The sequence below is a fragment of the Neopsephotus bourkii genome, unplaced genomic scaffold (genome assembly GCF_033783945.1).
Source record: "Neopsephotus bourkii isolate Nb327-2 ecotype Australia unplaced genomic scaffold, CSIRO-AGI_Nbou_v1 NB_801, whole genome shotgun sequence".
In the NCBI taxonomy this organism is placed as follows: domain Eukaryota; kingdom Metazoa; phylum Chordata; class Aves; order Psittaciformes; family Psittacidae; genus Neopsephotus; species Neopsephotus bourkii.
The window spans coordinates 513-13,818 of NW_026901297.1; the positions used below are offsets into that span (position 1 = coordinate 513).

Sequence of the window (13,306 nt, forward strand, 5' to 3'; positions counted from 1 at the left end):
TCTTGTTTGTTCCCCATGATACGAGCATTTGTATAGAGGCATCTGAGCCGAGCTCCAAATGAAGCCGGCTCATTGGCTGGAGCAGCCGTAATATCTCTGCATTGCTCTGAGCATTTATTATAGGTGCTGGCAACTGACTGTGTGTGTTGGGATGGAATGATGCCCCCCTCCCCCAACACATCTAGTTTAAAGTCTCCTTAACCAGTCTGGCAAGCCTCCTACCAAAACTGCCCTTCTTTATTGGACCAGCTCCACCAGCCCCCGCTAGATCTGGCCTATGAACTTGGGTCCCAAGTACTGTCACTGCTGTAGGACAAACATTACAGCCTAGCTTTGACTCTTAGAATTTAGGTAGTTTTAGTTACATACTTGCTTGAAAGGGGTTGGGTGTGTAGAGGAATGAAACCCTAAAATGGTTTCCTTCATAAACAGTTTGTAACTGTTACTGTAGCATCAACTTCAATTTAAGCTTACAGAGTTGAAATTAAGAAATGTAACTTCTTGTTACAGGTCATCCCTAGAGAAAAAATTGATGAACTGCTGTCTGTCTGCTGGAGTGGTTCATTTGAGAAACTGGAAACACTGGCAAAGGTAGTACTCTAGCCTGAATGTTTTTCTTGGTTGCTGCCCTTTGAATCCTTTGTTGCTGGGCTGAAGAATGTTTGGCCTCAGATCAGTTAGGATTGACATTTCAGGAAGCATGTCTTTCACCAGTTAGTACCCTGGTCTTTCCTTTCTGAGCTGTCAGAAGAGCTGTCAAAGTTGCAAATAAGATTCCATACCAGTGTGAGTTAAACTGATGACATGTGGAGCTGTTAGGCTGAATTAGGCAGAGTAGGAGTTCCTAGCAAGACACTTGGCTCAGGGCTTTTGAACTGTCTTCAGGGTACTGGGCTAGTCTCTGGACTACTACCTTCCTTAATTAACACGGAATCTGCATTAAATGAGAAGTATCTGAATAAAACTGTAGTAAGTCCTCAGTTTTAACATATTTCACGTCAGTCTCACAGTACAGCAGTGATTACAGTTGTCTTACGAACTGCAGTGTCTTAAAATAGATCTTGCCAGAGGTGGCACAAGCTAAGCGTTCATAGAGGTAGATTTGTTTTCTTTAATACAGAAGAGATTCTTACTCCCTCTGAAGAATGGGTAATTCCTGATCTCGTGAGTTTAAAGGAAGCTATCAGTCTTGAACTGGGTTTTAAATCAAGGGGTTGTCCCTGACAGAGGGGAGGAAGCCATAGTACATTCTCCCTTCCAGTGAAACATTCCATGCCCATATGAAAAAAGCTGATATTGATCAGCCTCCTTCTTTTCCCTTGGCTGAGCCTGGTCGGGTGGTTTTGACAGGACTTCTGATTCTGGAAACCGGTAGCAGATGTTAGAATGGTTTGTGCAGTTGTCACTGCTTTCCACTTTCACGTTTACTTACCATGATGTCTGAAAATGTGTTGCTCTTAAGATGTGTTGATACAGATTTTCTAAACCCTTAGAGCTGGTATAGTGTTTCATCAAACCACTGTCAAATCTAATGCAGTAATTTGGAACTGCTCTCCAGTTCCTTGAGCAGGTACTTAATGGTGGGGTTTTGTTTCAAGTATTAGTGCTTGATACGCAGTTGACACAACTTGAATGCATGCCTCTGCAAAGCGCAGGTGTATATTTTGCTGTACAGAAAAATACAGTTGCACCAGCTCTTCTTCTAATTTCCTAGACTTCTCTCTGCATAAATGGCTTCCTGGACACCTGTTCTCAGTATTTGGTGGTTTTGTAACTGGGCACTACTGATTTGAAAAAAAAAAAAATGTGACCATTAATTGCCATGGGTTTTATTTTACAAAAGAAGTTTTGGCTGCAGAGATCTCTGTGGGGCAGAGGCTGGCAACTGCTGGATGAGGAAAACAAAGCAGGTGGCACTTTAAAATGCGAATGCTGTGAAACTATCACATGATGCTGTGGATGCTTTCCTAATTTTAGAATAAGATTGGACAGGTTCAGTGGAGGTTGCTAAATGCTTAAAATGCCTCAAACCCACAAAATGTAGATTGTCAGAAGCTGGAAGAATATTTGGGAAAAATCACTGCTATGTGTGTGCCAGCCTCTTGCAGTCTTTTCTAGGCACTCACTTGGGGTTCCTGTCAGGTGGGATGCTGGACTGCATACAAACCTAGTGACTCGTCCTCTAAGATGTAAAAGCTCTGTAATACACTTTAGTACAGTCTCAGTTCAGACAACTTTTTAGATTAGTCTTCCAGTTTGTGGTGTTTCTGCTGCTGAATTGTTTCTGTGTTCCTCTCTGCCTGACAGAATCTCGTAAATGATGGGTATGCTGTTGCTCAGCTTGTAAACCAGCTGCATGATGCTGTTGTTGAGAGTGAAAATTACAGTGACAAGCAGAAATCTGTCATAGTCGAGAAACTTGCGGTAAGTCTAGCCTGAGTTAAAACACAACAAAACAACATTAACCTCCACTGACTAGTTCTTGTTCAGGCACTCTCTCCCAAAATGCTGCTTTGATTTTTAGTTCTGAATGTTTCTTGGTGGAGCCTAAATTTTTGTCTCAAATTTCATGAGAAGGAATTGAAATCCAACTAAGTGAATTATTAGCCATATTATATTGTTCTAATGGGACTCAAGAAGGAGATTTGTAGGTTTGGTTCTTTTTGGCATGGAGTGGTGGTTGTGGTTTTAGGGGTTTGGCTTGTTTTAATACAAGGTGGGAGGAAAAATTAAAATGAGCTTACAGAACAGTTATGGTTGGAAGGGACCTCTGGAGATCATCTAGTGCAGCCCCGCTGGGCTACCTAGAGCAGATTACACAGGAACACATACAGGTGGGTTTTGAATGTCTCCAGAGAGAGAGGCTCCACAACCTGCTTGGGCAGCCTGTTCAGTGCTCTGCCACCTTCAGTGTAAAGAAGTTCTTCTTCACATTGAGCTGAAACTTCTGGTGTTTTAGTTTATGGCTGTTGCTCCTTGTCCTATCACTGGGCACCAGCAATTAAGTCAGCACCTAAAGAAAAAAAATCAGGAGCTGCAAATTGCAAAGTTTTGTTCTGGTGTGTAAAATACACCCTGTCCAAAGAACTCATTAACTTGCTAAATTTTGACCAAGAAGAAATGGCAGCTGTGGTGGAGGTTTTGCTAAAATCACTTAAGAAGAGTGAATAGCAGTTACTTGCAGAGCAAATGGTGCATCCTTTCCTATAAGTTGTCATGGCTTGGTCTGCCTGAGAAGATGGAGGTAGTTTGTCCCAGGTTGGTGTGATGGCTGTGTGATGTGTGCCAGAGGTGTCATTGCTGATTAACAGTGGGTGAACATCATCTGGTGTTCCCCGTTGTAACTAGAGGCAACTGTCTTACGCACCCCCATTTTAAGAGGCTTCTACCGTCTCTTTTCTGTTGCAGGAAGTAGACAAATGCTTGGCTGATGGTGCTGATGAATACTTGCAGCTGATGAGTCTCTGTGCTTTGGTGATGCAGCAGCTAACACAGAACACTTAATGACTTCTGCAGCATGGAACAGCTTTTTTTCACAGGGGGCCAAGGTTCTGAGAGCAAGGTTCTGGGTGCTTTTGTAGTGGGGGGTTTTTTGGCAATAAAAGGGCTGCTCAGCAGTTGGAAAAGATCCTGCTGAAGTGTTTTTTTTCACACTAGGTTTGAGTGCTTTCTAGCTGCTGAGGGGGCAGCGCTGCTGCTGCTTCGCAGTTGTTGACTTGTACCTGGAAAGGTTAACGCATCAGAAAACGAGCATGTACATAGTAAGTCATCAGGTGAAAGCAGAGGAAGAAAGTATGAAGTGTTCCTCTTAGTTGACATTAGTTGGTTTTGAAAGTATTGATGTAGTAAAACAATCACATATTTACAGACCATGAGGCCTTGGGCTGAGCATGGCCTGTGCTGCCTCCATTTGTCTGCTCCTTCAGCATTAAATACCGCAAAACACTATTAACTTTATTGCAACGTTTTAAGTTCATTCTAGCTATGTAAGAAAAACCAGGGGGTGAAGGTGAGGTAATCCTCTCAAGTGGCTTATACTATACCTTTCTGTCCTTGCTGGCAAACTGAGTTTTTATCTGTTGCCTGGCTACAGAACATGGGGATAGTTGAGCATCTCTACAGTCAGTTCCTCTCATGAATGCTGCTTTGAGGATCTGTTGGTTTCCTTGGTAGCAGAGTTCCAGGGTCTGGTAGCACATACCGATGATGCAGGCAGTAGATTTTAGTACAGGGTACTAAGCCAGCCATTTCATAGTGCGATGGGTGTCTCAGCTCAAGGAGGTGGACAGGTGTCTGTAACACTGTGTCACACAGAAACAGCCTCTAGCACTTCAAGATCACCATCTTCTACTGTAGAAACAGCCTCTGAAGTCCCTGACAAAAGGGAACCATGCAGAGCCAGGCCTGCTCAACCCCAGCAGCAGCTACCACTTTTGCCTTCCATGCCAGACTGAGCCTGATCTGAGATAGCCATAACGCCTCCCCAGTGAGGGACAACCCTCCCCCCCCCACCCCCTAGGAACCAAGTATTTACAATGTAAGTGAATATAGAAGTATTTTATTGAACATTCAAACTTCATTAAGACATGTGCAATATGGCAAATTTTACTGGGTTTAACCCTAACTAAGACAATAGTATGATTGCTTGCTTGCTGGGGCTTAGCAACAGGGTCCAAATCACACTTACCACTAATTAAATACTTTATTGAATAAATACATATGAAACAAAAATGCATTTTAATGCTCTTATAAAAGTTGAGAGATTTTGAAAGGCCTTTCCAATTCAATCTGAAGTGTAAGTACATGTAATAAAGGAAGGTAGGCTAGTTTAACATAATTGGCTGACTTTATACAGCACTTATATCTTTTAGTCCATAAGTAAATTATTAAATGATAAAGAACATCTAATACAACCACTTCTATGGAACTAGGAAATAAATTTCTAATAAAGAAAAAATTTACAGACCCCATGACTTTCCACCCAACCCCAACAGTCTAACCCTAAAGTGGATAAAGCCAATGGCTTTCCCCACAAGAGCTCACGACAAAAAGTCGCTTCTCTTATCAAAATTCTGTATTTCTGATCCGTAATGAGCATTGAGACAAGATTCAATATATCCCCAAAGAAAGAAGCGACAATGCACGTTGTGAATCGCCTATTCAGCAACAGCGAGCACTGCATCAAACCACCTCATCCCAGGGATTAAATGAGATCAGCCACATTCATCGGCATCTCCTCCACTGTAGTATTGTAGAAAGTCTCAATGTCTCGCAGGATCCTCTTGTCCTCTTCAGTGACAAAATTTATAGCCACACCTTTTCTGCCAAAACGACCACCACGACCAATTCTGCACAAAACCAGAATGCATTTACACAGATGTTAACTGATCCACTGCAAATGTTTGCAAGATCCACTCATCATTACTGCTGCTCTGGTATCTGCCGCTGGCCAGGTTATGCTGTATTGACAGGACCAGCTGCTACCAAAGACTAAAGATTAGCTAGGACCTGTACACATGGAACTACACTGCTGTCAAGATGCTATGTCAGTAAATGGGCATTGTAATCCTACTCCGTGACCTATGTGACAAAGGTAGTTCAGTAACCAGCAATTTCCTCAGATCTCAGCTATCACTGTATCCATCACATATTTTAAGTTTTCCCACTGCTTTGCTTTATTGTCCAGAAGTCCTGCTCCTTCCTGTGCTCAGAATCAGACCTGTGCAAGTCAGGGCCTTTTAAAGATGAAGCACCACTGGTGGCATTTCCTGATAGCTTTTTAGCAGTTACTGTACAAATGGATGCATGACACCCCCTGTTATTGGCAATGACTACAGACAATAAACAGGTGAGGTTTGGTGCCAATTCTGCAGAGGATGTGACACTCAAGCACTGCACACCAAGTAGATGATAGAGCCAACTAACCTGTGAATGTAGTTTTCACGATTGGTTGGCAGGTCATAGTTTATAACCAATGACACTTGCTGCACATCAATGCCTCGAGCCTGAAAAGCAATACAGAGTCAGTCACTCAAGTCACAGGCTAGGTGAAGTTAGGGCGGGGTGGGGGCTTTTGTCGGCCACATGGTTAGTGATGAACTACAACTGTGTAGCCCATAGTGGAGCGTGGTCTTTACTCTTCCAAGAAGCTCCAAGTAGTTCAGGCTACAAGAACCTTCCCCAAATTATGAAGCTTTTGGCACCAGCTTTAAACAAATGTCTTGAGTGGAATGCTCACCAGCAAGTCAGTGGTGATCAGGACACGGCTGGATCCTGATCTGAACTCTCTCATGATAACATCCCGCTCCTTCTGGTCCATGTCACCATGCTGTAGAATTAAAAAAAAAAAAAAACCTGTAAATATTACAGTTCCAATACTCAATATTAGGATAGCCCTCAAAAAACAAAGTATGTATGAAACCCAGCGTCCCCACCTGCCGTGGGAACAAAGCAGGTAGGGATAGAAGGAAACATTTTTCTTTAAGCAGGGGGAACGATAATACAGCACTGCACAGCTATATCATAACTTTCCTGCTTTTCACTCACATACAGCTCATTATGATTTGGTTTTCCGTACATGCACATCTCAGAAGTTACATGCAAGTATCAATCCCTACCAGAGCTGAGACGGTGAAGTCCCGGGCGTGCATTTTCTCAGTAAGCCAGTCTACTTTTCTCCTTGTATTCAGGAAAATAACAGCCTGTGTAATGGTCAGCGTCTCATACAAATCACAGAGAGTATCGAGCTTCCACTCCTGAACAGAACAGAGAGGGTCAGGAACTGCATTGTGCCAATGACAGTTCAGGCATAACAAGAATCCCAAAAAAGGCTAAAAATCAAAAGCAATAACCAATTATCCATGCCCTAGTACAGTTATATCCCATAAAACCTGAGAACTTGGAACAACACACTTATCAATGCTTCTGCATCAACTGTTGCACCAAATCTTAAGACACAGGACAGCGGACATTAAGAAAGAGGTCCACCCTAGTCTTTTTTGATCCAGTGCAGTTCTTCTTCTTCTTGCATGTACTCTGCTAGCATTACTACAGAAACCAAAGCTCAGCCTTGGTTTCCGTAATTTTAGCACAGTGCTATAACAAGAAGGTGAGAGAATTTCAGAGCGAGTACAACTGATACCAACCTCTCTTTCAACATTAATGTAGAACTGCTTGATACCCTCCAGAGTCAGCTCTTCCTTCTTCACCAAAATACGTATGGGATCTCTCATGAACTTTTTGGTCACTTCCAACACATCCATTGGCATTGTAGCCGATAGCAACACAACCTAGAATGTTATTACGTTGTGTTAGTACATACTTAGGGACACCAGTTTTAAGACAATTCTACTATTTTCAGCTACACTTTAACTAAATCTGCATGTATCAATTTAAGCACATAGGTAGTTTTTTTTACCTGGATGTTTGTGCTTAATTTTTGGAAGATCTCATAAATCTGATCCTTAAATCCACGGCTCAACATTTCATCAGCTTCATCCAGAACAAACATTTTGATCCATTTAGGTGCTATTAAAGAAAAAAACACAACAGTATCTCAGGTTTCAGAAACACGCTACTTTTGTTAACGCCACTCTCCTTTAGGACTGAACTTTCCAGTACAACTCTATAATGACAACAAATGTATTATTTAAGCTCCTACTTGGTGTGAAATTTATACTGAAATTTACTGTCAAAACCAAAATTAAATTCATACTTACAAAGGTAGCGTCTGTTTAACATATCAAACACACGCCCTGGAGTCCCGACCACAATGTGCGGAGCCTCAGCCTGAAGCTTTTGCATTTCATTGCGGACATTTGTACCACCAATACAAGCATGGCATGTTGCTCCCATGTAGTCACCAAGAGCCAGAATTACCTTTTGAATCTAAAAATAAAGCCCTTCTGTTAGTAGCAGTTCCTAGTACATTGAAGACTAAGCCCTGTTATCATTGCTGCTTGCACACTTTGGAAGCCAAGAGAGCAAACAAGGACAATGTGTCTCTTATGGTCAGAACAGGGAGCTAATAATAATGGTTTTGCCCAACGGCTTATTACTGAAGTTGTTTACTAGAAAGCTGAAGTCAGAGGTGTACTTAGATTTTTGTCCTCACTAGTTGCACTAGCTAAAAAAGTGACTATAATGCATCTGTTGGCAGATGGGACTCTGCTTTTTAACTGTTTTAACTTTTCAAGTTTCCAACTGTTAAGGTCTGCATATTAAGCACTTACAGAAAGATCATGAAAAGAGTGTGTAAGTGCATTGCTATATGCCAGGTTTCAAGCATGTCTAATCTCACCCATCCTCCAGAGTTCTAGAACTAAGGCTGAACATTCTGATCACAGGCTCTTGTTCCACAGATCTGCCTTATATAAAAGAAAAAAATCTTTCCTGTCTCATTTGTTGTGTTTAGCTTTACCTTCACAAATCTTCACAACAGCACTGGCATCTCAGTATATTCTAGTTGAAGACAATACGCAGTTTTATATAATCTGGTTTCTATTCTATTTGAGCTCTGTTCAGTGTTTCATCTTAAGACCCCATATTACTGATATATCCTGTAAGCTTTGTTAAACATTCCCACTTAGTGGGACAGAATAGAGCCTTGAAGGTGAAGCAGACATGCAGTAACAGCATGACCACATGCACACCACAGTTTCCATGTTGCACAACTGCATGCAAATTCAAATAACTTCAAAAAAGTATGCTTTGTTTCCACTCAGAACACTGTAATAAAGGGTTTTGTATTTTTTTTTCTGCTGAAGGTGCCCCCTCATAAGTATACACAGCACTGCAGCTGGCTCCTGCATCCCTGCCCCAGGCACATCCTCCTCATGCACCTACCCGTTTTTTGAGCAGGCAGAGAATTTGTGGGACAGAAGCCAGTTTATATCCCCCATGCCTCAACACAGAAAGGGCTCTAAATGGATATTACCTACAGCCCCTTCAGTAGTCCATTTGTCTCACAGTTGTGAAACCTGAAACCCATGCAACACACAAGCAGTTTTTTGTAACTACACTATCAATACCTGTTGAGCCAGTTCCCTGGTAGGGGCCAATACTAGTGCTTGGGTCTCCTTGAGATCAATCTCCAACTGCTGCAGGATGGAAATAGCAAATGTGGCTGTCTTGCCAGTACCTGACTGAGCTTGAGCAATCACATCATACCCTAAAAAAAGTAGGATACACGTTTACTGCTCCCACACAGATCATTCATGTTTTCCAGTTTATTTTATCCCCTTTAAAATAAGTGATCAGTATTAAGAGTTTTCTCCATTTCAGGTCAGTCCCGAAAGATGGTATACCATCATATCACTTTTTTAGTAAGGATTGAAAATAGGTATTGCACCATAATTTACCCATGCATATATTTTACATTTTCCCAATTATAGAATGCTGGTAATAAATGAATCACCCACATACCTTTGATGCATGGAATAATAGCTCTCTGCTGAATAGCTGATGGCTTCTCAAAACCATAAGCATAAATACCCCTCAAAAGGGATTCTTTTAAATTCATATCATCAAAATTGTCAACAATCTCATTCCAATTGCTCTGTAATAAAGAAATACAGAACATTAAATCCAACACTGATCTCTGTCAGCGATTATAAATTCTCAGTCAGTTCTCATGTGCTTACCTCAATGACACCATCGGGGTCCATTCCCTCTGGGCCGCCATGGTCTCTGTCACCGAACAGAACAAGCTGTTAATACAGTAGCAACTAACACGCAGAAACAAGCCGACATCTTGGCTGCCAAAAGCCGCATCTGAAACCCGTGACAGACCATTATAGCAGGTGCTCTGGTGTTTTGCCAGTGGCTGAACTCCTACCCTCCCCCCACTGGATCAGGTACCACTAGCCGAAGTCCTGAGCTCTCAACGTGACAGAAGCCTTCCTGCCACAGCGGGGCTCGTGGCAAAATTCAGAATTAAGAAAAACCCACCAAAAAAATATGGCTTAACCCCAGCGTAACAGACTTGACTTTAGAAAAAAAAACCCCAACCCAAGCACCTAGCGGGCAAGACAACAACAGCATACCACGGAGTACAGCGCCCCCCTCATGAAGGCACCTTTGTAGGGCGGGGCCGTGCACGCTGTGCCCGCAGTTGTGGGCACGGAGCGGGACAATGGCTGCCGCTGCGCACTCTTTAAGCCAGCTCAGCCGCAGCGCCTGCCGTGAAGAAAGGGGGGTGGCGGGATAAGGGGGGCGGGATCCCGGCTCCGCTGCGGCGCCCCCCGCCCCGCCCTAACCAACTCTCGCGAGAGCTCCACCCCTGGGATTGCGCAAATTGGACACTGCGCGCAGGCGGAGGGAAGCGCTGGTCGGCCGCCCAGGGTGCCGCGCCCTCCCCCCTCCGAGAGAAAATGGTCTCGCCCTCAACCAGGGCCGCAAACGTGGGGCGAACCAACGGCAGAGGGCAGGCGGGGGAGACGGGCTTAAGAAGAAAATTCCTCAGCAAGGCGCTCCAACATTTTAGTTACCACGTAGCTCAGTATGTGCGGATAAATAAAAAAATAGTTTTTACTTTTTTTTCCAGGGTGAGGATTCTTAAGAAAAATCAACAACAAAAAAGCAAACCCCGAAGAATGGAACCGAAAAGTCTAGAAGCGGGAGGATCTGAGGCACAAGAGCTGAATAACCGCAGCGCCGAGCCGCCCTCAGAGCTCTCGCCTAGAACGCGCAGCCCCCCCCCCGCCCCCCCGAAGCATACCCTCTCTTCTTTCCCTCTCCCCGGCCACCTCCGCCAAACCCACCGAGCCCCTTCACGAGGAAGGGGCCCAAGGGGGCCCAAGGCCTTTGCACGCCGCGCCATACCTGCTATAATCCGCGGAGCCGCCTGACATGTTCCGATCACCAGCTCTGTCCACAACTGAAAAGGAAAGCCCTCCGCCGCGCCCGCTTTATATACCCGCCGTGCTGCCGGACTCGTTTTCTTCTTCTCTGCGCATGGATATAAACCTCACGCCACAGAGAAAAATATACAAATCCCCCCCGATTGAGCCACCTTCCCAAGAGATACCACTCACTACGCTGTTTGAGGTACTCTGAAGGAGGTTCCTGATCCGCTCGAGGCCACGAGGTCAGAGGAACATGGAGCTACTTTTTCTTCCTCGGAGCGCGGAAGGATATTGCACCACTGACTGTGTGACAGTTCCCGCTCCTTCCTCCCGCTCTGCCCCCCTGGCTCCCCCCCCCCCCCTCCCCTCCGCGCTCGTTCCTGCGCACGGGGTTTACCGCTCCAGCCCCTGCTGCAGTACGGGGGAGGGGGAGTGTGGCGGGGCCGGAATGGGAGAGTGGGGGGCGCAGGAGGCCCAGGCCTTGCGGGGTAGGCAGCTAGGCTGAAGGGTGGCGGAGTGGGCATTGAAGCAGCTGTGGGTGCGGATGAAGCGACTCGGTCATGTCTGCGTTCCCCCCACCATGTCGGTTTTTAAAGCCCGCTGCCTGGAGTCAGGGGATAGCAGAGGCGAGCAAGGGGAGGCCAGGCCTGGCGCCTGGGCCGCGGAGTTCGCCCTTCCCCTCGCACCCCGAAATGGCTCCTTCCTCCCTGCCAGGCAAAACAACCAGAATTCTCCCTTATCGCTTTCTGGTGAGGGGCAGGAAGGGGCTGAGTCTGGGCTAGTTAGCGAAGGGGCAGCGGATCAGTGAGGTGAGGGGGAAAATGGTGGCGCCTGTGGGGTCCACGCTCGGCCCCATGCCCGCTTAGGCACTCGGCGGATATGTATGGAAACCGGCATCCGCGGTGAAGAAGCCGGCAGGGCCAGCACTCCGCCCGCCTGAAGCTGAGGCGGCAGCGAGCTGAAGCGTACCCTACTGTCGGCGGCGTGTTAAAGCGGGATGTTTTCTGTAGGGAGTGAAGTGTTATTTGGAGAGTATTTGTAGGAGACAGGCCGGGTGGCCCTCAGGGCGCTGCTGAAAACGCGGTGCTGTGATATGCCGCAGTTCACAGTATAGCCATGTCCGCGAAAAACAACCTGTCGAGGCTAACGCAAAGGTTAGTGCTGTCCAAAATAAAGTAATAAGGAAAATTAAATGATCGGTGATCGTGCCCGTTGCTTTCACGCTGCTGTAGAAAAAATATTGATCTTTTTAATGCTCTTCTCGGGTTTTACAATAATCTGTTCATCAATATTTTTTGTCTAGTCAAATAATATAAATTATAAGCAGTAATTTGTGACAACTAATGGGTTCATGGATGTCACTTCTCAAACTTGTTTCCATAGTGATTATGTATGGAGAAATGGAGGCAGTGCTTGAAAAACTCAGCCTTTTACTTGTCTAGAATATTGTAAATTGTCTAGAACCATCTAGAATATCCATAAAGGGTATCTCTGAAAGACGTAATATACATCAGCTCTTCCTATGGTAGCACCTGCTGGGGCAATATGATCTGTAGCAATATTGCAACACTTATCAATATCCTAGATAAATGATCTAAATGCAGCTCCTCTGTCAGCCCATCCTAATCCTCTCAGGTTTTGTCCACCCATGCTGGGTAGAAAATATTGAAGATGCTTCTTGTATTTGCAATTTAGACAGTCAAGCAACAATAACCAGAGGCCTTTTCAAATGAATGGTAGCAGTTTGTGTGGACCATTAAACCTCTGGTTGTAAAAGGAAACAGGATGGTCTGAAGAAGGAACATGAATGCAGGTTTGTTCATGAACACGTCTGTGTGTTTTTTTAAGCTGGCACTCTTAGATTTCCCATTAAAAATTACTTTGGGTCTAAAGAGAAGAAATAATAATACTGAATATTTGTTTTAGTTAAGGGTCTTGAACATTTATTAAGAAAGCTGTGGAATATGTATACTTCTTATGATTGGGTCTATTTGCAAACCTGAGTGGAAAAGATTTCTTATCATGGGAATTTCAGGAAGGCAAGCCATCATTTTCCACAGATTTTAAGTGTCTTTTTAAAAAGCATTTGTCATCTCAGAAACAAGCATCTAGTTTATCTTTTCTTGAAAAGAAATTAATGTCATTTCTGATACCTGTGTATCCAAATCACTTTGAAGGTTTGGTTTTGACAAAAGTTTTCAACTAACAAGGCTTTCCTAGCTTTCTTTAAGGGTAATTATAGGACAAACTGCTCCCATTGCTCTAATTTCCTGCAAGTCTTGTTTTACTTAACCGAACTATCCCTTAAAAAAAAAAAAAATACACAACAAAAACAGCCAACCAAACACAACAAAGCAAAACCAAACAAAACCCTTCAACCCCCTCAAAACCCCTTAGAATTATTTTTTTTTTTACCATTAGCTTCAATCAAGGGACAATTTTTTAATGGATTTTTATGATAA

At 44.2% G+C, this 13,306-nt stretch overlaps 1 protein-coding gene, 1 long non-coding RNA gene and 3 other non-coding genes across 5 annotated transcripts; 1 reads left to right on the forward strand and 4 right to left on the reverse strand.

Moving 5' to 3' along the window:
• Positions 1–324: 324 nt before the first annotated feature.
• On the forward strand, positions 325–3,628 carry LOC133213277 (uncharacterized). The gene is made up of 3 exons (XR_009725757.1): positions 325–591; positions 2,308–2,424; positions 3,409–3,628. It is a non-coding gene; the product is annotated as an uncharacterized LOC133213277 (long non-coding RNA).
• Positions 3,629–4,538: 910 nt separating this feature from the next.
• EIF4A2 (eukaryotic translation initiation factor 4A2) lies at positions 4,539–10,996 on the reverse strand. Its single transcript, XM_061355424.1, has 11 exons — positions 10,822–10,996; positions 9,642–9,687; positions 9,424–9,556; positions 9,030–9,169; positions 7,719–7,887; positions 7,418–7,527; positions 7,146–7,289; positions 6,618–6,755; positions 6,239–6,328; positions 5,926–6,005; positions 4,539–5,348 (listed from the first exon to the last, which is right to left on the reverse strand). Exons 1-11 carry the CDS (start codon positions 10,848–10,850, stop codon positions 5,204–5,206), a joined length of 1,224 nt encoding a protein of 407 aa, XP_061211408.1. The 5' UTR covers positions 10,851–10,996; the 3' UTR covers positions 4,539–5,203.
• LOC133213288 (small nucleolar RNA SNORA63) lies at positions 6,411–6,537 on the reverse strand. Its single transcript, XR_009725760.1, has one exon. It is a non-coding gene; the product is annotated as a small nucleolar RNA SNORA63 (small nucleolar RNA).
• On the reverse strand, positions 6,932–7,110 carry LOC133213289 (small nucleolar RNA SNORA81). Its single transcript, XR_009725761.1, has one exon. It is a non-coding gene; the product is annotated as a small nucleolar RNA SNORA81 (small nucleolar RNA).
• LOC133213290 (small nucleolar RNA SNORD2) lies at positions 9,249–9,318 on the reverse strand. The gene has a single exon (XR_009725762.1). It is a non-coding gene; the product is annotated as a small nucleolar RNA SNORD2 (small nucleolar RNA).
• Positions 10,997–13,306: the final 2,310 nt, after the last annotated feature.

Bases quoted from the DNA above. Each gene is read 5' to 3' on its own strand.
- EIF4A2 (XM_061355424.1), bottom strand. From the start codon at position 10,850: ATGTCAGGCGGCTCCGCGGATTATAGCAG. The intron at 9,688-10,821 runs GTATGGCGCGGC...GTTCGGTGACAG, and splicing joins GGCTCCGCGGATTATAGCAG to AGACCATGGCGGCCCAGAGG. The intron at 7,888-9,029 runs GTATTGATAGTG...CTTTATTTTTAG, and splicing joins CCAGGGAACTGGCTCAACAG to ATTCAAAAGGTAATTCTGGC.